Source organism: Haemorhous mexicanus, chromosome 2, assembly GCF_027477595.1.
Source record: "Haemorhous mexicanus isolate bHaeMex1 chromosome 2, bHaeMex1.pri, whole genome shotgun sequence".
Taxonomy (NCBI): domain Eukaryota; kingdom Metazoa; phylum Chordata; class Aves; order Passeriformes; family Fringillidae; genus Haemorhous; species Haemorhous mexicanus.
Window position 1 is genome coordinate 50,679,896 of NC_082342.1, and position 24,913 is coordinate 50,704,808.

The 24,913-nt window shown below is 41.1% G+C and overlaps 1 protein-coding gene across 3 annotated transcripts in view; it reads right to left on the minus strand.

Annotated features, from left to right (window-relative positions):
* The window catches only part of ATP8A2 (ATPase phospholipid transporting 8A2), a 313,847-nt gene extending 294,257 nt beyond the window's left edge, over positions 1 to 19,590 (minus strand). For all 3 annotated transcript variants that reach the window (XM_059838776.1, XM_059838775.1, XM_059838772.1), the window contains exon 1: positions 19,491 to 19,590. In XM_059838776.1, coding sequence (XP_059694759.1) covers positions 19,491 to 19,569 — 79 coding nt within the window. In that variant the 5' untranslated portion in view covers positions 19,570 to 19,590. The remainder of the gene's footprint in view (positions 1 to 19,490) is intronic.
* Positions 19,591 to 24,913: the final 5,323 nt, after the last annotated feature.

Sequence of the window (24,913 nt, forward strand, 5' to 3'; positions counted from 1 at the left end):
CATCACATTAACTGTTGGGAGTCCTAGCAAAAGCAGCTTTTCCTTCTGCAGGGAGTGAGTGATCTGTGCTCCTCAAAGAAGACTACTCTGTAGAGAAGTTTAAATTGCTTAACAGTATTAGAGTTCAGATTTCAAGCCTCTCCTCGGCCTACAGTCTCAAATACATGATCACAAAATGCTGAGCCCCTGCAGCACCTTCATTCCACACAAACTGACTACTGGAGTGTGTATCTAGCACTGGAAGCCAGCAAAGCGCCCACAGCCACAAGTACAGCTCAGAATGCTGCAAGCTGTTAAAAACCAAGTTTCACCCAATTAATAACTTGCAATAAAGCAAATATCTCTTCATTCTGTGTACTTCAGTGTAGAAAGAGAGTCAATACATTGGTCATGTTCCTGGCAAGCCAATGAGAAGGATTACAAGCAAGAAACCAAATACCACAGCTGGCTTAAGTGCATTTGCTCCTATTCTGGTGACTTCATCAGTACTGGCCACAAACCACACTAATTAGCAATTACTCAAGTCTTGTAGCAGCTAATGATTTCTCAAGCCTGGAATGTACTTCTCTGCTGTTATATTTAGACAAATTGTATTTGTTATGTAACAAATTGGATTCTCAGCATCTTGCAACTGAAGTATGATATTTTGTTTAAATATTACATTAGAAAGCCCATGTTCCAATAATTTCAAAATAGATTTGGTATCACCAAAATTCATGGGATTTTTGTTGGGATGAACTGACAAGTTTTCCATTCATTATACTTCACCATACCACCCACTATTAGCTTAACTTTTATTGCATTCTAAAAGGTTAAAAATCTTTAGCATGCTGACTCAGATCAGATTGGTAGGGGTAGCATCTAATTACAAGATTTAATCCCTTCTGCCTGAGGCTGCTGGTTAGAGAACAGAGTGGCTGAAAAATTGGAAAAACAGCTCTTTTAGCATCTGTCAGTGGATTCAAGTGGTTTAAGATAATGATAGTGTTGTATCAAACCCCACTAGTTCAAGCTCAGTTTTCCCAGTCAGGAAGCCAACTTTTCAAATGCAGGTAATAAGAAGGGTAATAACTACTACTGCCACTTGCATTTGAGAGTATTTTCCAGACAAAAGTTCAGGTATAACCAATTAAAATTTCTTTTGTCCTTTGCTGGATGTTGGTCAAGTTCAGAAACCTGCTTTTTGCTCACCTCCAGGATTTATCCCTTCAAGATTTTTATAAAGCATCTGTTCAAAAGAGTCATGAAGTAACACTTGCATTGAGCACCAGTTTCACGCTTTCATATGGCAAACATTGACAGATGTGCATAAAACTGCCTAGGAGGTCAGAAAGACCATTCTTCTAACAGGCATTTGTTAATAATGAAAGAGTAGCTGTAGGTTCTCTTTTAAATGTAATTCCCTAGCTTGTACAATCAAAAGATTCATGTTCCCTATCACAGACTGGGAAGGGAATTAATTCTCAGAGCAGCACAGATCTATGGAGACCTCAAATAACTTAGTATTCAAGAGTATAACCTCAAATAATTTAGTAAGAGAATTTTCAGTTTTAAATTTATTTTTACCAGATCATTTCCAAGCTGTTGATTGGATGCTTTAAATCAGGAAATAGTAAGGACTTGTATGCAAATGCATGGAGCACAAATAAGAAAAATCAATTTCCAGTCTCTTACTCCGTTATGCTATTATGTTGTTTGAATAAGATTAGTCTCTTAATCCTGATGAGATTAGTGATGAGTCAGCCAATTCATGTTTATAGAATTTTAATGGAGGAAAGTAAAACAATTTTGATTTCATGATGGCACACCAAAGCCTATACTGCCATAAGATCTACAGAAGATTCAGCTTTTGCCATATATATTATGTTTATTTAAATATATATCAAAATCAATAAATATGAGATTCATCACAATTCAGTAACCTGCTAAAGGAAGACTTTCTATATTCCCCTTCTCTGAAAAAAAAAAATTACACCAAATATTTCCTTTTCAAAAGGTGCAGGGAAGAAAGGAAATTCCAATTGTCTTTTCCAGAGCCAAAAAGGAGCCTGAAGAAACAGCCAGGTTATGCTACCTTCTGTTTTTCAAGGCATCCTTTGACTAACACTGAAGGTACTTGGTCCCATCTGCCACCAGTCTTTGTCCTACAGCAGCCAGCAGGTTTGAAAACCTATATAAATTTATAAAATAAAAAAATATTGCAGCTGGGAGAAGTTTTCTACTTTATATAACTTAGTTCTCCAAGTTGTTGACATTTCTCATTAGAAATCCAGCAAGATACCACAACATTAATTCATTTCAAGAATTTGACTTGAAGCCTCAATCTCAAGGCTCATGACAAAGAAGCACACTAAGTCCCACAACAGAGAGAGTATGGTGGCCTGAAGCCTTCACAACTTGCTGCAAGAAAAGCATCTTGAAGTCTGATTTGGCACTACTATTCACAGATAAACAGAAGTGCACCATAAAATTAAGCACACTCTGAAAATAAGAATGATGTGCACCTTTCATCAGCAGAGCTACTTGCCTGTCGCTCACTCCATAATTATGCCTCCTTGAAGGCTTCTTATGGCTCAGCTCTAAACATTGTCCCATCTATAAATACTCAAGTGCAGCTTTCCTCTTTTTAAAAAATGCATTTCTTAAGATACCTGGGATACAAAGGAAGAGAGAACAAGCATCCCAAAAAGCTACCTTTTTTTCTAGATTATCTTAGTGCTACCTACAGTAAGTGCACTTCACATGTACAAAGTGCTTTTGTTTCCAGAAACAATTATTCACCAAGCAATCACAGTCAAAATCAAAGCACAAACCATCAACTTTATTATCCTCTTTTGTATTTTCTGCAAAGATAATCACTCATATTCCTGTTCTGGCGGCTAGAAAAACTCAGAGGCAAACATTAACAGATATCACAAGATGAGTCTCTGATCTCAAAGTACCCCAGAGCAGTCTTCCAGTACTGAAATGCAGGAGATGCCAGATCACCTCTATTCCCACTGTAAACATGCTCACAGCTTCAGTATTGCCAGCACAGTGCATGACAAGAGAGAGGAGCCAACTGCACCTCCAAAGCCACTTTTGCACTTAGACTGCTAGACCACCCCTGCCATGTACAGTAGGAATGCAGCACTGTCAACTGAAGTCATCTCTGACTTCCATGAAGACATTCAGGACTAACAGAAAACTGTTCTTAAAAAAGCAAGCTTGCACCAGGAGCAAATTAGGTCGTAATTTCACTAGCAAAATAACCAATTTCTCACTCACCTTAATCTCTACTGGATCACCTCTTCACAGAATGCTCAATAAACAGGAACAATGCCTATTATACATCTATTATCTAAAGATAATACTGAATCATCCTAGTGAACTATTCTCAGTGAATATCCTGCCACCTAGCTTGTGCTCTACTAACTTGGGCCACTGAACCAAACTAAAGCAGTATGCCTATAATAGATAGTCCTTGCAATCCAGTTAACAGTGCTTTTGTCTCAGTCTTATCAATGCAGATGCTTTCACATGAATTAGGCCTTCTACTTTAGAAAGTCAAAATATTGATGTTTATAAAGAAGACAAAGTACTTGCAAACAGTATAACACTATCAATAAAGAGAACAGGTATTTTTATTTCATCCTTTTACTCTTAATATCCTCTCAAGTAAACACCAACAAAAGCCAAATATTCACTATGTTAAGACAATTCTAGTTTGTTCTAAATAGCCTGAAGTCACTACATCTTCTTGCATTTATTTGCACTTACATTAAGCCAGCATTAAAAACACTATAGAGTTCATTTACCTTTTTTTTTTTCTTTCTAGGGGCAAGAATGCTAAATATCTAATGGGAAAAATAAAAACATTTAACAATATCTTCTTGGAGTGACAAAATGAAGCAAAGAAATGCACTCTTCATACCCTGTGGCAATACGGTACAAAAATGCCTTTTAAAATGAAAGGCCACACATGCACTAATCCAAAAGCAAACTGCCTCACTTAACAATTCTTGCCTAACAAAGCCCTACAGCCTAATTTCTGGTGACTGGCCAAAGTCTAACAGACATTAAAGATTCAGAGGTAACACACTGAATCTCTGAGCTTGTAACTTAGAGAGACCAAGCACAGTCTTTCCCTACAGGTTCTCAAGGTTTATTGCAGCCCCAACACTCCTCTCATAAAAATGTTCTAATGATTACTGGATCCATAGGAACTCCCTTATGGGCAATCCTCATCACATATAAAAATCTTTTGTTAAAAAAAAAAAAAAAGCCACCAACACCAAAGAAGACCTCAAAGGAACCCACAGCAGGCCAGCAGACTATAGGGTAGACATAGCTCTGTTCTGGCAACTGTAGATAAGCAGTCTGATCAAGAATTGGGGAAAACTGGCTTCAGCTACCACAGGGAAATCTAGAACAGCTCTACCAAAATCCAGACTCGCATCAGATGAAAATCTTTGCATCTTCTGCCATCATTCAGCTTCAGTTTACGCACTCTAACTAGACTTGCCTGAAACCTATACGCCCTATGAATTATTTACACAGCAGCTCTGCCCTAAACATCCAGGAGATTAGCAGGTACCCTCAGTGCTGACCAAGGGCAGAATGCAAAACACACCACTAGCAATGCTAATATTGCAGTATTCACTGTTCAGACATAGTTAATGAACTAGGCTGCAGATAATTAACTGAATCTGTCAGAGGCAGCTTAGACAAGCCATTTGCTTGCTAGGCAGCACCTCATAACAGCTATGTATGGACAGAGCTGCTCCTACCCTTAAAGGAGTAAGGTGAGTGATGAGTACAGCTGCTAAACCTCCTTCAGCCAATAGCATTCAGACCACAAAGACAATCCCACTGCTTTATTAAAACAGTGTAGGAAAACAATGTAGGAAAACAGTTTTTTCATGAAGTCAGGTTTTTTCTTGTGTCTGCACATGTGTACAGGTATTGTGGAAGAGCTCAGCAGAAGGAAAACACACGTTAGGAAAGTCCTATTTCTTCAAAGCATCTTCTCTATTATTTATGCAGGCACAAGGATGAATATTTTGCCTTGATCAGGTATGGGTTGATAACAGTATTGGGCATATTTTAACACTTAAGGACAAAACATGGCAGACTGCAGCTCTACAACCAAACCAATCAATGCTGGCCCCTCTACAGTTTGTGAGAGATCCTACTGCAAAAGCCCACCATGTCTTCATCTCACCACTGACACCTTCTTCCACGGGGAAGGGCTCAGACAGCAGCAAGCCAGCCATGTCTGGGAGCACCATTTCCTTACTAGTGCTGCTTAGACACCCTGAATGCTGATCTGAGGCAAGGCATTGTGAAAGTGGCCCTGCAAAGTGGAGCCAGCTTTGATACAGTGGGGCTCCCTCAGCACCCTTGAGGACAACTCCCAGCTCACCCTTAATAAATCCCCCAAAAGTCTCATCTTTTAAATCCAAATTAGTCCAAAACAGCAGCATAACATCCTCAAACCCAGAAGTCCATACTCTAGAGGATCTTAGCAGAACACCATTTTTCAAGAAGACATTTAAATACATGACCATATGGGCATACCCTGAGCACACCTATATGCCATACAAGATAGCTGAAACTGCCTTTACAAAAAGACATTTGATTACAAAGTAGGGAACTAGGGTTTAAATAAACTCCCTTAAACCTCTGGGTCTCAAATCCATATATCCCTTTTATTGCATGGGAGGAACAAAGACTGATCCAAAAGAGATTTTTATCATAAAGGACCAACTGATGGATATAGTCAAGCATTAAGTTCACTCCCAGCATTTCTTCAAACTCTTTCTCTCTGCTATACAGCAAGGAGACACATGGTGCAGAAGACAACAGGGAAGGATAACTCAGAGGAGGAAGCAACTAGGCTTCCACAGAAGCAAGGCCTAATCTCACCTCATCTTACTCCCTTAGATGAAAGTCCTGCTGCTCAGCACAGGCATACACATCCAAGCACTCACCTTAGACACTCAGACACACCTTTGGATTGGCATGGAGCAGATCCCATCTGCATTGCTAAGGGCTTGCACAAGCCACCAAAATTAGCCTACTTAAGAAGATACCCCAGCATTATACTAAAAGTTCTAAGGATTGAGTGTTAAACGAAGAGCAGCACATTATTAATCAACTACTACATCCTTACTACTCTGCTACTTTTGCCATTCTCCAAATGTGTTTAACATAGAACAAAGCAGATATGAAAAAGATAATGTGGGTAAACTCAATTATAGTCCATTCTCTTCAATGAAGCAACTTTTTTTAAAATAAAAATCATATCAAGTTGTTGATGAAGTACTTAGAAAATATGACTGCAAGGTACTATTACAGAACCTATCATGTACCAAGCCATGCAGGCTCATATGGGTTATGTGGCTTACTGTATTCATTAAAGGTTCACTACAACTGTTAGTGGGACTGTTAATGGAAGCATTCAAGAGAGGAAATTGGCAACCTATTCATTCTCTCTAATTGCAAAATACTTTCAGATGTCTCATGCAGCATCCAAATGCCCTGCAGAAAACAGCATGTAACTGCACAGTGTAGTAACTAATAAAATTAGCCTATTGTGTCCTTATTTATCTTTTAGTAATTTGTCTAATTTAGTATCTGCTAGCTACATTGAAGTCTGACATAATGCAGGAACAAAATTAATACTGTCTTGTTAAACAGAAACAAAATTTTAGCCCTCCTCCTTCAGAACAAAGACTGTTCAGCAATCCCACATGATGAAGGGAACACCTCATAAGCATGTAGAAGACTGCACTGAATCCCAGAAATATGAGCATAACCCACACAAACTCACCACACAGCTTCCATGAGAGCAACAAGAAATGCCATCCTCAGTGCAGAGTGGACATCATGAAGTTGCCTGTTACCAGCAGAAAGTCACTATAAAGCTGAGGATAACTATTTCCAGAGCTCTTGGAATAACAGATACATGGCAGAAGGACTCTGACGTCCTCTATCACCCTCACAGCACAGGGCATGCAGAGAGGCAGCACATTCCTCAGAGTCATTTCTCGGCTCTAACAGGCATTTTCTTCTGTTTAAGGCACCTTCAAACAGGAGCAAATATGTTGGTGTGAGAATTAGCAGCCCTCCCAGAGGGCTGCTCCCTGGAAACTTCCAGAGGACTCGGAATACCAGACAGAAACTACCACCTGTCCAAGAGAAGAGCTGCAAAGGGGGTGGAAGAATGGATACCTGCATTTCAGGTTTTTTATATCTGAACCTAGAAGGGTAGTTACTGCACTCTCAGCCTTTACCACCAAATGAAGGATCTGGTGCAGAACCTCTTATATTGATTACAACTGATCTGTATCACCAAGGACTACCAAAGCCAGAACACAGCTAATTATGTTTAGGGCAGCTTAACAAAGATCTATCTGCACTAAGCTCAGAACAGACTTGTGAACTTAAAGAACATCTTCCATGTAGGACAAGTTTATTTTCAGAGTAATGGATGTATAAACAGACCTACAAAACAGAAAATTCAACAGCAGTTCTATGTTTAACCAAGGACAAGAAAAAAAAACTGCCATCACACGCCTCTGCCTGTCCCTGTCAGGAAGAGAGCACCACTGACAGATAAGAGAGGCTTACAGGTTTGCAGTATCAGCCAGTCTTATCTCTGCTCTGCAGCCTTAGCCAAAACACCAGACCAAGGATGAGAATAAAGCTGATCAAACTAAAACTTCATGTAGTTTCTTCCTTTTTCCTTTGAAGCACATTATATGAAAAATAAAATTACCAGTTATTTTAATGCTGCAGCCACCTACTACTATTACGCCAAAGTCCTATACTACAAGCATAGCTGGAGATGTTTTCCCCAAGAAAGTATTTTTATTTTAAAAATCCCAGCCTTCTTATGCGGGTTGTTCTTCCTGGAACAGCTATGTTGTCTGCAGCATCTGTACTGATCAGTTTTAAAAATATTCTCTCCTCTCACCCACCACCCCCCAAGAGAGATAATAGCCTCAGTGGCTTGATCTCTAGAAGATATATTATGATGCTTTGACAGATTTTTCTGGTAATCCTATAGATCAGACCCTGAACTGCTGCAGACTGGTGACAGTGAATTTGATTTAGGCAGAGTAATGCTGACTTGACCTGCTGAGCCTGCAACCTTACAGGTCTCCTGCTAGGGTCCACACAAAGCTTGTTATTGCCAAAACATTAAGTGTTTGCTTTCCATTGGATCAGGATTCAGCTTGACCTATTGCATCATTTCTGAGATTTTAAGTACATTTGTACTGTATCCATCTGTCACTTTTGAGACATTCCAATACCTGTCTGCAATAGGCAGAGTTTTATTGCAATTGCTTCTAGAATGAGCAAAGACAAGAATCACAGACCTTTTCAATATTTAATTATCTAGTATTGCATAGGCTGCTGCAAATTTAGAGGAAATTACGTTTATGACTCATGTGCTGGTACAGGAGGAGTTTTTCATTAAAAAGTAGCCCTAGGGAGGAGAAAGGAAAAAAAAAGCCTAAACCAACCAACCAACCAACCACTGCTGAAAGCTGAATATCACCACCTGGCTGACTCAATTTCCAGTGACAGCGCATCCACTGAGGCACAGCAAGCACTGGTGTTTCATTCCTGGGAAAAGGCTTATCAGCTAGACATCAGATGATGAACCTAAGCGGTACTACACTCTTCCGGACAGAATTTCAGACAGTTCTAACCTACAGCCAATCCTGGATTTTATACCCATTATTTAAGTCTTTTTGTGAGAGAAGAGACACCATTTGAAAGAAAAATAGTCATTCTCCCCCCCTAATAGAAGTTTCATACCCACTCCCTTTTTTTCCAAAAAGATTAAAGCAAATGCTTAGTTCTCTGAAATAACTACTGGAGACAAATTTCATATAGCAGTTTTTTCTGGAAGACTGCAAGCCTTATTTCTCTTCACTCTACAGACTATTACAGACATTATTTGGTCATGAATGAGCAGAAGTCCCAAACTAATAAGCATTAATTTGCTATTCCATGTTCAGAGGTCATTAGACATATTACTGGAACACTATTTCCACACAGCTGTTCTATTTTGCTGTGAATAGCAGAAGTACTCAGTGGAGAGAAATCCCTCCCATTCAGTTACTGTCTTAATATTGGGCTCCTCATCAAAACAACAGTTCCTTGCCAATAATGAGCCCTACATCCCAAGAAATTTGAAGGAATCTCTTGCATTAAGCAAGTGTACCTTTCATCTTTAACTCCTACAATGCAGCTGTTGAAAGCCATCACTGTAGTGCTCATGTCACACAAGAACACAGAATTACAGGAAAGAATTATCAATTTCTAAGTGCTTCCTCTCAGGGTTTAGGTTTTGGCTATACTTTTTACCAAGCAGTCTCTAATCAGAAATAAAGTAACAAAGTCATTACAATAAAAGCAGGCATAGGTCTTGCTTACTAGTAGATTACTTTAGCTCTTATCTTACCTTCCAATCAAGAAAACAGGTCTTCAGCTTTTCCATGTAGAAAATTGAAGAAAAGATAGTCAATATCTACCTCAAAGCATTAGAGTTAAACACATCAAAAATAAATTTTTTAAACAAGCACAACCTTCCCTCCTTTGAGGCCAACTTACCTGACTGGAATTCAAAGCTACAAGAAAGGCCAAGTATTCAAGATGCTATAGCTTATCTTACCAAAATCTCTACAGACACGACCTTCTTTCACTTTTCCCCCTTTTAAAGTCTTCCTATCTGTGTGCATTAGCTTCTCTCCCCCACCAATTATGCATCTGGGGCTCATTAGTGTAAACAGAGCTGTAAAAATTGTCATCAGGTAGAACTTGATACCTAGCTAAGCCTTTTTTTCTGAGGAGGGGTTAAAGCACAACTTATTGAGTTTGACTTGTCACTCTGTTACCCCACCTCAATGAGAGTGTCTAATGTTATTTTCACTGTTTCTTTTTGTAAGTGTTGGTATTACCACAGCTCTCTTTTACAGCCTTTTTTTTTTTTTGAGTTTATTTGTAATACCATGTATGTTAAAGCCTGTACAAACAATCAGTAAAAGTTCTTGTCATTTTTTTCTGCCCATTTTAAAATTTAGTTCTTCCTAATTAACTTATTGAGTTGTCTTTCATATTGCTTCTCATTGTAAATTGATTTTCCCATTATAGGTGCATATAATAGGAAAACTCCTTAAATATCTCTTCATATCTTTTGGTGCATGAGGTAATTCTAAAGCATCTATTTCTGCTTTGACCTTAGTTTTATCTACTTGCCTTTCTTCTGTTAATCCAATTCTATTTTTGGCTATAGCCTCAGTCACAGCATAGTCTTCTAGTTGAAGCACTGCCAATCTTCTTAATGTAGAACTTCCCTTCCCCCTTCTTCAGGTTGTTAATCACTCTTCTCAAATTTTAGTCTACAAAACTGGATATGTCAATTTTCTTATTAGAATTGTTTATGTCAATATAGAATCATTGTTAATAAACAACTTAGACAATTAAAAAATAATGTCAAAAAACCTACAGATATATAGTTTATAAAATTACCTTGTAAAAATAAACCTTTCTAAGTAGTAGAGGATTAAATAAAAAGTCATGTTATGTTTATTTTGTGAAGAATATCCAGGTGTACTTAGTTTCATGAGGTCTGACACCACCAAAGCCAGATGGCAAGTGTGAAAAAAAAATGTAAACCTAATGGCTGTAAACCTACCTGACTAAAGAAATATTTTTGTATACAACCCTCTTTTTCTGAGCACCATACAAACACTGTGTAGCTGCCGGTGATCCTCATCTTGCCCTCTGAAGTAGATAACTAAAATTATTCCCTTGCTCTGGTGACAAATGATGACAATAGATGACTGATGACAAAATACTTGAAACTGCAGTGAAATAGCTTTAGCTCCTCACAAAGACAGGATTTACCACATCACTGCTACTTTATCTCAGTAAATTTTGTGGCTTCTGCTTAGGATACTAATATTTTATTACTGAACACTAGTTTGTGTACTAGTTCTGATAGAAATAAAAAATATGGTTGCTTGCAATTGCTGAGTCTCAAATTAATGACAATGTACTTTCCAACAGTACCATCTGCCCTGACAAGATGTGAACTGGTACATAGAAATATAAATGTTTTCATCTCATCAGAGGGCAAAACTGTTCTGATTTGATTTGAAGCCTGTAAAAGAATGATGCAGAAATCCAGCAAGATGCTTGTGCCTGTAAAGTGCTGGGTGTCTTAAGAAGGGACTTTAATTTTAAAAAAAGGGAGGAGGTTTCTGGTAGGAGGAAGATCTAAGATTAACTCTTGTCCTTGGTTGTCAGGATTTCTCTGTATTGAAGATGACACGGATAAGAGAGTTTAATGTCTCTGTAAACAATAACATTCCTAGCAGGAATAGCAAGTACACACACCCTGGGAATCTGGCTGTCTAATGAACCAAAAAGTACCAAAATGAATACTAAATTATTTAAATCCCCTGCTATTTAGCATTAACACAAATTGCATTGTCTCAACCAGATCATATCATATTTATTATTACAGCTATTTTATTCCTGTTTTTTCTCTCTTTGGGGTTTTGGCAGAAAGCCCTCCAAGAAAATGGTTTAGGTAATTAGCTGGCAGGCCAAAACTTCAACAAAACCATCCAGTGTTGAGGACTGCAGAAACCTCTTCTTTGCAGCCCAGTCTTTCTTGCTGGTGAAAGTTTAGTACTGCTGAAGTCTCTCAGCAGTCCAGGTTGGGAACACTTACTGCTCTCTCCCATGCCATGCCAGACAGCCCCTTGCATCTCACTTGAACTCCTGCCAGAAAAAACATGGCTAAGAACACTTGGGGGACACAGTATGGAGTCAGGGGTGGAAATGGCCAGAGATTTAAAGCAGGTGCATCTATTGTGACACAAACCAGACTTCTTGTTTTCAGTGGAGATCCTGCAACTTAAGGATTTTGGACTTTGGTCCAAAACAGTAGGATCCCCCTACTGTGGGATTTTGGATTTTGAACTTTGCATATGTCCCACTCTGTCACAAGAGAGGGAATGGTAATGGGGCGATGCTGTGTGTGGAAGATAGTCTTCACAGTCCCAACTAAGAGACAAATGAGAGAAGGGCTACCTGGAAGGCACTAGGGAAAGTTTCATCTGTGTTCACTGGACACCTTTAGTGACAGTATACATTGCAACTCACAGCAGGAAGCTCACCTTCTCCAGAAAAAATATCTTTCATTCTTCCTATTATGGAGGCTCAGCATTATATAGAAAGACCTGAAAAAATAGGTTGTGGTTTAACCCCAGCTGGAAAGTAAGTACCCTGCAGCTGCCCACTGCTCTATCCCAGCTGAAACCCAATGTCCAACTCCAATTTCACAAAATGGAATGGATCCAAAATATCTCTACAGTAATGACTGTAATATATCAGTAATGACTGATACTTGCACTTTCCCAAAGTGTCTTAATTTGGGACCCAGACCCCCCCAGTTTGTTGAGGGTTTTTTTTCTGTAAGAAGTGAACTCTTTCTCCTCAGATATTTTAGATCTTTCTAGCCACTCCTTTCTCTTTCTGAAGACTGATCACCCCACATTGTTGTCATAATGATGACCAGTAGGGTTTAAAAACTTTTCAAATGCAAGATAAGCAAATTTCAGATTTGTAAATAAAATTACTTTGATAAAAAAGAGGGTATTAACAAGCAAATTTCAGATTTGTAAATAAAATTACTTTGATAAAAAAGAGGGTATTAACTTTTTTTTTTTTTTCCTTATTGAAGATTGTGGGAAAACTTCAGCAGGGATCAGGATTTTAGTTAAGGACTGATAGTGAATGCTGCCCTCTCTTCAGGCAGCACAGGATTAGGATAAATTTGGCGGGGGCAGGGCTAGCACTCTCTCCTCCTTCTGTCTGCTAGGCTCTTATTGAAAGCTCCTTTTTCCCCCTGTGACCAGTCAGGTAAATGGCACAAGGATGGCTTCCAGATGCAGACTTGTCTTAGTGAAACTCTGGGAAGAAGATTTGACTGTTAATCTGTAAAGCAGAAGTGGTGCCCTCCCAGACCTGGGAAGCACCTGCATACTTTAATCCCCCTGTTTCTCTGTCCCAGCTCAGAACAAGGCACCAGGACTGATGTCAATTTCAGTTCAGTAGCCATGGGACCACTGAAGCAGTAACTATGATGAGCCTTCCCAGCGATGCAGAAATGTCAACTAAATGTCATCTGGATTTCAGATTCAAGCTTCCAGGTTAAATCCTGATTCCCAGCTGTGTAACTGATATGATGAATGCAGATGTAACTTCTGTACCTGTTTCAGAGTTGCGAGGGCTGATGTTGACTTTGCACATACCCTTTCAGCATCTTTTGTCTCCCATTTACAAATAAACAGCATCTGTTAAGTAAGGTGACGTATGCTTAGAGTATTTGAAGGCACAGAAAAGCGTAGGTGCTTAGGACATTGCTTCACAAGTAGCGAATCAGCTCTGTCAGATTTGAAGATTATTTAAAGGCTATACTTGACAGCTCAAACAAGACTGGCCAAAGGAAAATGAACCAGCCAAGGGAGCTGCCCTGTAGCAAAATCTACAGAGCATCACTTGACAACCTTCCAGAAGAGCAGAAACAGATGACCTGGTTGTTCATAGGGCCCTCAGCAAGGCTTCACTACAATAAAAATGCCTTGTGAATTGCTAATTGGAGAGACATCAGTTTTAGATGCTGACATCAGTTTTCAAGTGATCATCCAAAATAACATCTAGAGTCAACAGGAGCTATCAGCTTAAAACTTCTTGTAGAGGGAAGGAGGTTAATGGTAAGAAAAAAAAAAAGAAATTCTTTAGAGCAACATCACTTATGAAGCCATAGATTTCCAGGTTAAAAAAAAAATCCCTGCAGAGTTGGCAGAGATCAAGACTGCACTCAAGCCTTGTGGCAATGGAAATGCAATACTAAATGACTATTCTTTCTTTGCCCAGTGAGTTCCATAAGGAAGTTCACCCAGCAGTTCCATCGTCTTGGTGATATTCTAGGACCCTGAACAGACAAGCAGATTTCCTTGCAGTCATTTCACTGTTAGATATTTTAATCCTTCATAGAACTAGAGTGGCATTTCTGCCAAATCACACTAGTAGGGCAGTGCTTTTAGGTCTGCCCAGAAAAGGAGAAAACTGACTCACCCAGCACAAGGAAGTATACTAAAAGCAGATACTGCTGGAAAACTAAAATCTGAAACAAGAGTCCTGTGGAGAAAGTGGCATAGAGAAGGAATAAAACAGTTTCTATAAATAGACAGTACATGTGTCTGTTTCAATGGAGTTATGAATACTCAAGTAGCATAAGAGAGTTCATATATTGGTGATACAGCAAGTGGAATTTTTAACTTTTATCAAATACCTTCATTTAATTTGATCCTAGAAAACAGAAGGGTAGTTAAATCTCTTATGTCCTCAATTAACTCCTAAATAACCATATTCCTTATCATCTGAGGGCTTTGATCTTTAATGGATTTATTAATAATCTTACCTCCCCCATCACAGTAGGGAAAAAAATGTTTCTTCTGACACTCTACTTAGGATCCTGGTTATTTATGAAGTTGCTCCACGGTAACGGTGTGTAAGGCACCTTTTTCTAATTCAGTGTCCTAAGCAGAGGTATTTTAATTTCCCTCCTAATCTAATGCAAACTAACTCTCACAGCCAAACAAGCTTTAAACAAAGGCAGCAGAAGTTCAGCTCGGCCTCCAGTTAGCCCTGTCACTGTCACCACCTCACTTTACAGTCATGCAAGATCTCACACAGCTTGAGGAGGCTCCCCTTTGTGCTACTACAGAAACATAGTAACGTAGAGCATGGGGTTTATTGTGATGAGCGCTTTGTCAAAAGGCATAATTGCCACTGGAGTTGATAATTGCCACTGGAAATTATAATTGTCACTGGTGTTTACATAAATAGGATGGGGCCTTTGCTGTGATAGAATAAGCTGCACATTATACTGCAGTGTGGATGAAAAGCAATGGGAGGTCTGTAACACACCAAATTACCACCGTTGGTTTGAGCGCGTGCATGAACAAACACGGAACACGGACTAAAGTAGTCTGTCCACGCAGTACTAACTTCTGCCACTAAACTGGTAGCAGTTCAGTCTTCACCTGGAAAAGTTTCCATCACAGAGCAGGATTCCTGTGTGCCAACATTATGGTTGCAATCATCCTGCTCAGTGTTTCAGTGACTCTTGGTGATGCTAATGGGTGGTTAAAGCACTTGCTGAGGAAGTACACCTCCCTGTTCAGTCCCCACTGTCACTACTCCTGCCAGGTACATTTCTCTCAGCAGAACAGGGCTTTTATTCTTACTTAAACAGTTTTAATAATAGTATTTAAAGAATTTGTTAGCTCAGCACTTTGCTGACCCCTTCATAGGGGTTGTTTGTTTAAAAATGCATCCAAGGCAACTGCTGATCCTCCTGCAAAATAGGATGTAGGTATCCCGTGAGTAGAGGTGATGAGAGTGAGCTTCAAGGTTAAAGCTTTGTAGCCTTCACCATGCTTCTTACACCACCTGAACCTGCCTCCACAAAACCAAATTACACCTCATTTGAAGCAGCAACAGCCATATGTAAATCATGCAGAGCTGATGACATATTTCACCTGTAGTTCCTGGGCATTTTATATGCATCTATAGGAATTATGTCTAACCTGTAAATGACTACAGATAAAATCAAAGACTCATTACAGTTGGAAAAGACCTCTGAGATCATCAGGTCCACCTTTTGACTGAATATCACCATGCCCCCTAAACCTTACAGCAAAGAGCCATGTCTACTCATTTTTGAACACTTCCAGGCATGGCGACCCAATCACTTCCCTGAGGAGCCTGTTCCAATGCTTTAACCATCTTTGCTCAAGGATAAAAGCTTTGAGCGAAGTACAAGTGCCTGTGTAGAGTTTTAACTGCTCTGTATGATGCTTCCCAGCAGTTGCAATCATGGTAATTATATCACAGCACAAAAATAGCACAAAGAAATTCTTACATAGACATTTCTCTGAAAAACAGAAGAGATAGATCTTTCAGAAGGAAAGGACTAAGACTCTAAAATCAAAAACACAGCATAAACTATAGGCAAGTATTTCACAGGAAAAGTAGATGAAAAACATATAAAAGGAGTATTGTTTCATACACTAAATGATGTTTATATTTCAGCTTCTCATGTCCTGAGAGAAGATTCTGTTACTACCTTCACACTAAAAATACTTTTCTTGCTGATGTGTACCACTGAGCAATTGAAAAAGACCACAGTAAATATTACAGAGATCAGCTGTACCTTTAATCCATTACAAAACTGAAATTCGATTTTTTTCCCTAAAATAAAAATGCCATTGTAATCCAGTGTCTTATTGATGGTTTCTTATTTTTAGTGATTTTAAGGAGGAAGGAAGGAGAAGAACAAGTTAGTCTTTGATGTCTGTGGTTATAGCAGTAAGGAGCTAGAGACTTTGAGAATAATTTAAATTTAATCAATTTATCTCAGTTGGTACAACATTACAGCAATAAAAAGGTTTACTTGTACAAGGAAAAAAATCGATTAATGTGCAAATGCATAAAAAAGAAGCACAGTGATCATCTGAGTGGCAGAAGGTGACTTCCCATCTCTAAATTCTCCTTTTCACGTCATCTGCTTTTCTGGCAAGTGCTTTATTCCGGTGTTAACCAGGTTTAAAACTCTATCAAATATACCAGTTGCACTTTATACTGTATTAGCACATGTGGAAGTCACACTACCAAGTGCAAGAGGGTTGGAAATCATAGAGGCAGTGCTCTTCTTGACTAAAGAGGAATGTCTATAAGCTACTGAAATGCTTTACATGGTATGAAAATAAATCTCAGTGACCCAAACTAAAACCTAACACTTTAGATTACCAAAACTCCCTCAAAAGTAAACAAAGCTAGCAAATAAACTAAAAGACTTCAGAGCAGGAAAGATCTTCTCTTCTAAAATGGAAAAGAGAGAGGACATTTTGATACATGGATGCCAAAAAACCTGCAATGGATAGAGACAGTTACCTGACCCTAACTAAGGATGACAAAAAAGTGACGGTTCCCCCTCCACGTCATTCAGCTCAGAAGGGTCTTGAGACTTGGCAGTGCCACCACACAACCACATCTGAACTGCCTGTCTGTGGACAGTGGCTCAGTCTCCAAATGTATGCTCTTACAGTTGGGTTCATACAGCCCAGAGCCCCTCACATGAACCCGTTTGGCCCCCACAGATGACAGGTCTGCACGTCAAGCCACAACATGCTGTGGAAAATAGAGCTACTGCCTTTCTGTGTCTGGTCCCTGCTGGCATTCAGATCATACAGCCTGGTAGTGAGCCACATCAGCACTGATCCTGGTGACCAGGTAACCATCTGATGGCTATCGCTGACACAAGCAAGGCAGTGGGAATGCACAGGCATGGGGAAGGCAGGACTTTCTGGCTGGCTGAGAGATTGGTTCTGGTTGTCCTAAGTCACCAGAGCTGGCTCTGGTGCATTAAACCAACTACAACCAACTTTATAAGTCTGTGCAGTGAGTTACACAAACCCACAAACTTTACAGGCATTATATATACCATACTAGATATTACTATTGTTACCCTTGAAAATATTCTAGATAGGAAATACATTGTTCAAGAGCTAGAAATTGATCTTAATGCTAACCAGCAACCCCCATCTTTCTTCGAAGTATCATCTAATTTGGATTCTTCGTATGTGACACACAGGGAACATGTAAAAGTCTGAGCCTGTGTACAGATAAATCCCAGTTAGAAGATGTGGGTGCCCCAGCCACCCAGGACACTGAGGCACAACTTAACCACCTAGATCCATGAGTATGATTGTGGATGACCAAGCACCAGAGATATTCAAGAACTCTTTGGACACGATCCCATCCAATGTGATCTAGGATGACCCTGCTTGAGCAGGGAGGTTGGACCCTCTGTGGTGCTTTCCAACCCACTGTGTGTGATTTTGTCACTGACAAAAGCTGAAGCTTAAACTCCTTATGTATGCTACGCTGAAGCTAAACATTCTCCAAGTGCCAAGCACTGAAAGGAGCCTAGGTTTGGATTCCAAAGGTTAAGTCACAAAATGATCTGCCAAACTGCAGCTCTGGGAAAGGAGCCTCCCTATCACAGGACAGGGTTTCAGATCAGACTGCAGAAGTGGACACATCCCCAAACACTGGAAAGTGGAATCTGCTTAACAGCAACTGTTTCATCTGAATGGCTTAGGCTGAAGATAAGTAGAGCTGGTAATATGCTAAATCCTACCCTGAAACCATACCATTTCCTCTGAGCAGGCATTGCACAGCTCTTTGCTCAGCATCCCACTTACTTCAGCCACTATGCAGAAGTCCCTGAAGTTCTGTCCTTGCTACCAAGCAGTGAGACCAAACAGGAAAATGCTACTAGAGTGACCAGGTTGCACAGAGGAGCCAAAGGGAAGGTGGCTTTCTCCTTTCAGCTAGCTCTAGCCTGGTTCCATGAGCTGAGCAGCCATGAGTGACTAAAGGACATCTTCAAATACAGCATCATCCATAAGCAATCCAGCAAATGCTCTCCAAGGTGCTCTGAGATTTAACCCAAAGCAGATCTGATGAGGAAATGTGCACATTTCTCATTGAAACAAAAAGTGCTGAAGCAGCATTATACTACAGTTTTACTCACCACAGAAACTGTACTCGGCACCTAAATAATTTGCACAGGAACGGGTGTCTGTAAGTCACCAGCAATGTCACTGATGCTTCATCTATGCCCATGCAGAACATACCAGAGACAAAATCTGAATGCACTTCAGTCCTACACAAGTCAGTCTTTTGCGAGCAGAATTCTACCTTCAAAGTCTTCCATTTCTGCCTACTTCTTTTTATGAACTAGTTGGAAAACAGTTTCCTAAATGCACCTCTTAAGAAACCCTGTAATTCACCTCTCCGCAGGCTCACTGCAGTGCCTGATGCTCTCGCCACTCCTGATCACGGGACAGAGGCCCCTGACCGGCGGAGTGGGGTGGGGGAACCCCTGTCTCCCCTGCACCGGCGGTACTGCCCTCTGACCAGAAGAAATGTTCCTGTCAAAAACTGTCAGAGCCAAGAGGACGAGGGGTTGTTCACGCCGCGGGCTGAGGGTGCCGGGGGGCCCTGGTGGGACGGACGGGAGGCGCGGCGGGGCCGCGGGGAGCAGCGCCGGGCCGGGGTCTGCAGGCGGGGGCGCGGTGCCCTTGGGGCCGGGCAGCGGGCGGGCAGCGCCGCGCCCTGGCCCCGCCGGAGGCACCTCCTCGCCCAGGGGAGCCCCCGAGGGCGGGGGCGGCACTGCGGGATCCCCGAGCGCCGCGGCCGGCGGGGCGGCAGGGCCGGGCGGCCGCGCCATGGAGGCGCCGCTGCCATCCTTTCCCTTCCCTTCCGCCGCGCCTGCCTTCCTCCGCCGCGGCGCCTCCTCCCCGCGCCGCTCCCGCCCGCCTCGCCTCGCCTCGCCCTTTCCTCACCGGCCGAGGAGTGGATCTTGGAGGATTTCCGCCGCAGGGACATCTTCAGCGCGGTGTCCAGGCCGGCCCTGTTCGGCATGGTGCGGCCGGCCGGGGCGCGCTGGCCATGGGCCCCCCCGCACGCAGACGCCGCGCTGCGGCCGCCGGCACCGCCGCGCCCGGGCTGCGGGGGCGGGCGAGGCGCTCAGCCCTGGCCGGCCCGGGGATGCCCTCCCGGGGAGCCGCTCACGGCTCCGTGCGCCCGCTCTCAGCCGTCGCGTGAGGTGCCGTGAAGTCGGGGCCTGGGTTTGGTGGGGGTTTTTGAGGTGCCTGTCTGGAACTAGTGTTTTACTGGACATTTTGGGCGCGTAAAGCATCCCAAGAAAGCCCCCGCTGGGATCAGGATCCCTAACCGGGCTTCTTTGTTCCAGTTACAAGGACATCTTTCATCACTGTGGCGTGCTGCCAGTCTCATCACAAAAGATACCATTCCTTCTCAAAACGTCCGGTAAATCAAGGATAAAAAAAGAAACAGAGGAAAGATTCATCAATGTAGCACTTACAGCACATCACCTTTCTGTGCAAAACATTTGCAACCATGAGAATTTACCTACTAAGGACAGGCAAAAAAGGAATGTAACTTAATAGAAAAAAAAAAAAATTAGGTAAGACAGGACCGCTGAATCTTTCCAGATCCTGGTCTTAACCAGGCATAGCTATCAGCAGTTGCTACATCTAAAGGGGTTGCTTTTTCTACCAGATGAGCTTCAAGGTAGAATGATTTAAATGAGGCAGAATCACCACAGGATGGGGATATATTGATTTTTGGGAAGATCTGCTGCATAAGAAATGGCCCCCCGTGTCTTGAAGGTCTGTGACAAACGGCCTTAAGTCTGTATCTCAACCACTTGACTCCACAGAGTTGGCTGCCACACATGATGAGTAAGTTGGGTGTTATTTCAAAGTTCATAAATAATTCTAAACCTCTGAATTTTGCTGTACATTGGTATCCTCACATATGGCATGGAAAGTGATACTTTCTAGCTACAACTCCACAAAATAGAAGTAAAAATAGAAGTAGCAATTAGAAATAAGTATTGCTGACAAACCACTTTGAATTTCCTAAACTCAAAGTAATCCAGAACTGTGGCATTTTACACTGACTGCACTGAATGCATCATAGCCCACTGGAAATGTGTGCTTTGTTACAGGACTGCTGCCGACAGATATTTGCCTGTGAGAGGCTTTTACTCATGGATTTTATCACTCTGAGAGAAGTGGCCCAAGAGCTTTTGTGAATGAAATCATCCAGTAAGGACAATGCCCAGTGCTGGCATTCCTGCATGCCTTTCCCATTTTAAGACCATGACATGGAGCTGGTTATTTTCGTGAACATCATTTTCTCCCTCAGCTTGCTCCTTCTCCTCTCCACAAATTATTTTCTGTTGTGGTCAGTATCTTTGTACCAGAACAAATCGCCTGGGGAACAGGGAATCACTCCACATATATTGTTAGCTAGTAGACAAATTAAAGTGAAGTTCACTTTGGGTTCAAACTGTCAGCTCAAAGTCAAAGAAAGTGCTCCCAAAAAAGGACCAAAAAATGAATGGCAACTCCTGAATTCATGCTTACTTTTTCACCAGAAATTAGGCCTCAAGTGAACTATGTTTCTAGTACATTTATAGTATTGTGGACTGTCAGCCTGCAAGCCCATGTAGTAGCTGAGTGCATTCATTCCTTCACATGCACTGCACTTGCTTTCACCTCTGCACACTCAATGTTCTTGAAGAGTGCCCCAGCTAAAACACCATCTGCCTTGCAGCCTTTACAAGGGCTACTCATTCACTTAAACGTGACTGCTTGAGTGCCTCAAGGAGATTTAATTTCCCAGCCCACACTTTACCTGGACAAGCCTGAGCTGTATCCCCATGGAAGGCATGCCCCAAGCATTTAATGACCAGGCACTTCAGGAAACCTTACTGGCATGGAAAAAACAAAACACATCTTTGCCTCAGCTCAGAATGAGGACCCCAGAGGAGACCTGCCTGTAAAATCTGTCTCAAGTCACAAGTTGATATAATCATACACTGCAGTCTAGTGGAATGCTGAGGGGAGAAAGTGGACTGCAAAAGTGTCCAAGGACACCAAGTGTGCAGGATAACCTTGGTAACTGAGAAAGAACCTGAGTCCTGCTCAGCAGGCTTAAGAGTGGGGCCTGCAGGAAAACTAAGTGTGCAGTTCAGAGCAGTTGGTTGTGTTTCTGAAAGCTCATGTTCATTAGTAACCAGCTGTTAAGCTGTGGGTAAGCCCTGAGCTTTGAGGAAAGAAACAGCTCATTCCGCTGTGCAGGACTCACCTTTGTCATTTTGTTATGCAATGCCTGTCTTTGTCATTGTGCTGATTTGCACTAAATTGTGTATTATTGGACCATGAGTCATGGCAGTATTATTCCCTGGGGTCTGTCATAATGGCTCCATGGTTTGAATGATGTACTGAAAAAAAAAAGAGTTGGTATTTTTCAAATTACAACGTGCTCACTTTTCTAGTATTTATAGCAATGTACTTTCAAAGAGCTCAGTATGCATGATAATTATTTCAATGTAATAAATAAAGCAAAGGCAGGAAGAATGGTCCTGTAGTTAATGTGCCAGACTGGGAGACAGGATATCTTTATTCTATTTTTGACTGTGCCAGATGCCGTCTGGGACCTTAGAGAGATTGTTAAGCCCAAATTTCCAAAAAGATGCATCCTTTGCTCCAATTACTAATGTTATACACAGAGACTGGTTCTGGGGGAAAAAAAAAAAAAAGAGGAAAGAAACCCACATTACTCAAAATTTATTAGTGCAGTGGAAAATGTAACACTCTAATCAAAGGTGAGAGCTAATTATTACCAAAAAAGAAATAAAAAAGAAAGAAATTAAATAATGCTACTACTAAGAAATATGCTACTAAAAATCGCTACTACTAAGAAATAAAGAATGCTACCACTTCTGAAAAAAAAAAAAATAAATAAACCATTTCAATTTTTGGTAGTCATACTCCTCCTGTCTGCCTTTTTTTTGGTGTGGTGCTTACCCTTCCACTGCCCCTCTGAGGCCAGTGCTGGCCTTCGTAAAGCAGTGGGTGTTGGGGCTGTAGCTGGTCATTGGTGTCTTACCAACAAATTCTTTGCTGAGAAAAACAACTGTTATGGGGCTATTTTTGTGTGGTTCTTAAGATGCCTTCACAGCTTGCTCTTTATCCATTTGTCTACTGCTCCACTTTACATCCAATTGTTTTATATGGGATGCCATTTATGTATGGTACATACTTGTTCTTTGTATAATCTCTCAGCTATCTTTGTCGATTTCCCAGGCCTGCACTGCTTTAGCTGACTGCTGACGAGCTCTTTGTAGCCCCAAGTTCTCCAGTGCCAAGGCTACGCTCCTTTTTTCATCATCCTCTGCCTCTTCTACTCAGTGTCCTGTGAGTCTACTCTCAGGGGACTCTGCTGTCATACCAGGCCTGTATTCCTCTACATATTATTATTTTATGCATCATTATGTTAGTTATAAATTATGTTATACATCATCATGTTAGTTTTAAGTATCTCATTGTCCACAGTAGAACTTCTTGTCCCTCTCCATGTAAAAGCCACAATGGTGCCATACAAAGTCAAACAAAAGTAAAACAGTTAGACATAGCTACCTTGCCATTAGAGATATTGCTGTTGCAACAACTAAGTGAAAGAAAGACACGGACAGGTCAATAAAAGCTCAGACAAAATGAGGCTCAGTCCTGAGGCCTTGCAAAGTCAGTACAAGGCCTGTGGCCTCCTGTCAGCAGTGGTGGTATTAGGCTGCAGGATGAGAGTAATTGCATGCAAGTTCTGCTTGTCTAGCTCTGCTTGTCTTAAAAAAACCAAAAAACAAACAAACAAACAAACAAACAAACAAAAAAACAAACCCAAAAAAACCCCAACATAATGGATTCTCTTGGTCTTAAACCAAATCTGTGCTGTGGTGCTTTGCCCTTGTTTACATGCACAGGATCAAAGTGAGCATGATGCAGATAATATGCTGAGATACAAGGGAGGTATCTGTCACTCATCATTACCTTTTTTAAAAGGTTAAAAAAAAAAAAAAAGTAAAAAATCCAGGATTTGCTGTTTCTAGATTGATAGAGAAAGTGTGCTTGGCATCACTCAGCTTAAGAAAATAAGTGAAATAGCTTAAGGATCTTCTTTGCAGAGACACTGGTGTCTACAGACAGATACAGGATGTGACCTTACATATGTGAATGTGTGTCAATGCATGCATGGCCTGCCTGGAATCTCTTAAAGGAGCTGGAAACTCCTGTACTTTATAGAGCAGAAGGGGCTCAACAATAACACTTTTCTTACAGTTCACTATAACCCACAGATTTAACTTGAAGGTGGAAAAAAATATGATGAATTGCACATTGAGTGCATCTCCCATGAGTGTGGGAGAGGGGTGGAGGGGTAGAGAAAAGATAAATGATTATCTGTAAGTGAAATGAGGGGAAAATATAAAAAATTTGGAAATGCAGGCATCTTCATTGTTTACATGCCATTCAGGTTTTTCAGATTTTTGAGTAATGACATATGCAAATAAAATAAAAAGTGAATAGAGTAATCATATTGATATGTTGGAAACTGAAATTTATACTCATTTTATAGCAGGAGGGGATCTGTGATTTGCCTGAAAATTACTGAAAAACTTCAAGTTTGCATGGTTTTAAAGATACATTCAAAATACAGTAAGTTAAATTGGAACAAGTAAATTTTATTCCATGATAATGGTGTCAACAGAAAGAATTCATCAGGCTGGAAATTGATGGAAAACTCTGTGTAAAACAATCCCCTACGAATGCTTTGCACAGGAAAGACATGTGGTAGAGTAGACCAGAGTTTTGATCTTAGCTTATATGGAGCCAAGTTAGCAATTAGCTAGTAATTAAGAAAATTGTATTCTTAAGCAAAGAAGAATAATACTGAAGAAATTAAAAGTTTAATGAAAAATCATGGAATCTTAAAATGGCTTGGGTTGGAAGGGACCTTACACATCATCATGTTCCAACCTCCTGCCATGGGCAGAAACACCTTCCCCTAGATCAGGTTGCTCAGAACTCTGCCCAACCTGGCCTTGAACACTTCCAGGGGTGGGGCATGCACACCTTCTCTGGGCAGCCTGTTCCAGTGCCTTACCAACATCACAATAAAGATTTTCTTCCTTGTATCCAATCTAAGCCTTCCCTCTGTCAGTTTAAAGCCATTCCCCCTTGCCCTGCCACTCCGTGCCCTTGTAACAAGTCCCTCCCCAGCTCTCTGGTCAGCCCCCTTTAGGTACTGGAAGGTGCTTTGAGGTGTCCCTGGAGCCTTCTCTTCTCCAGGATAAACAGCCCTCTCAGCCTGTCCTCATAGGAAACATTTAAGATGGGAT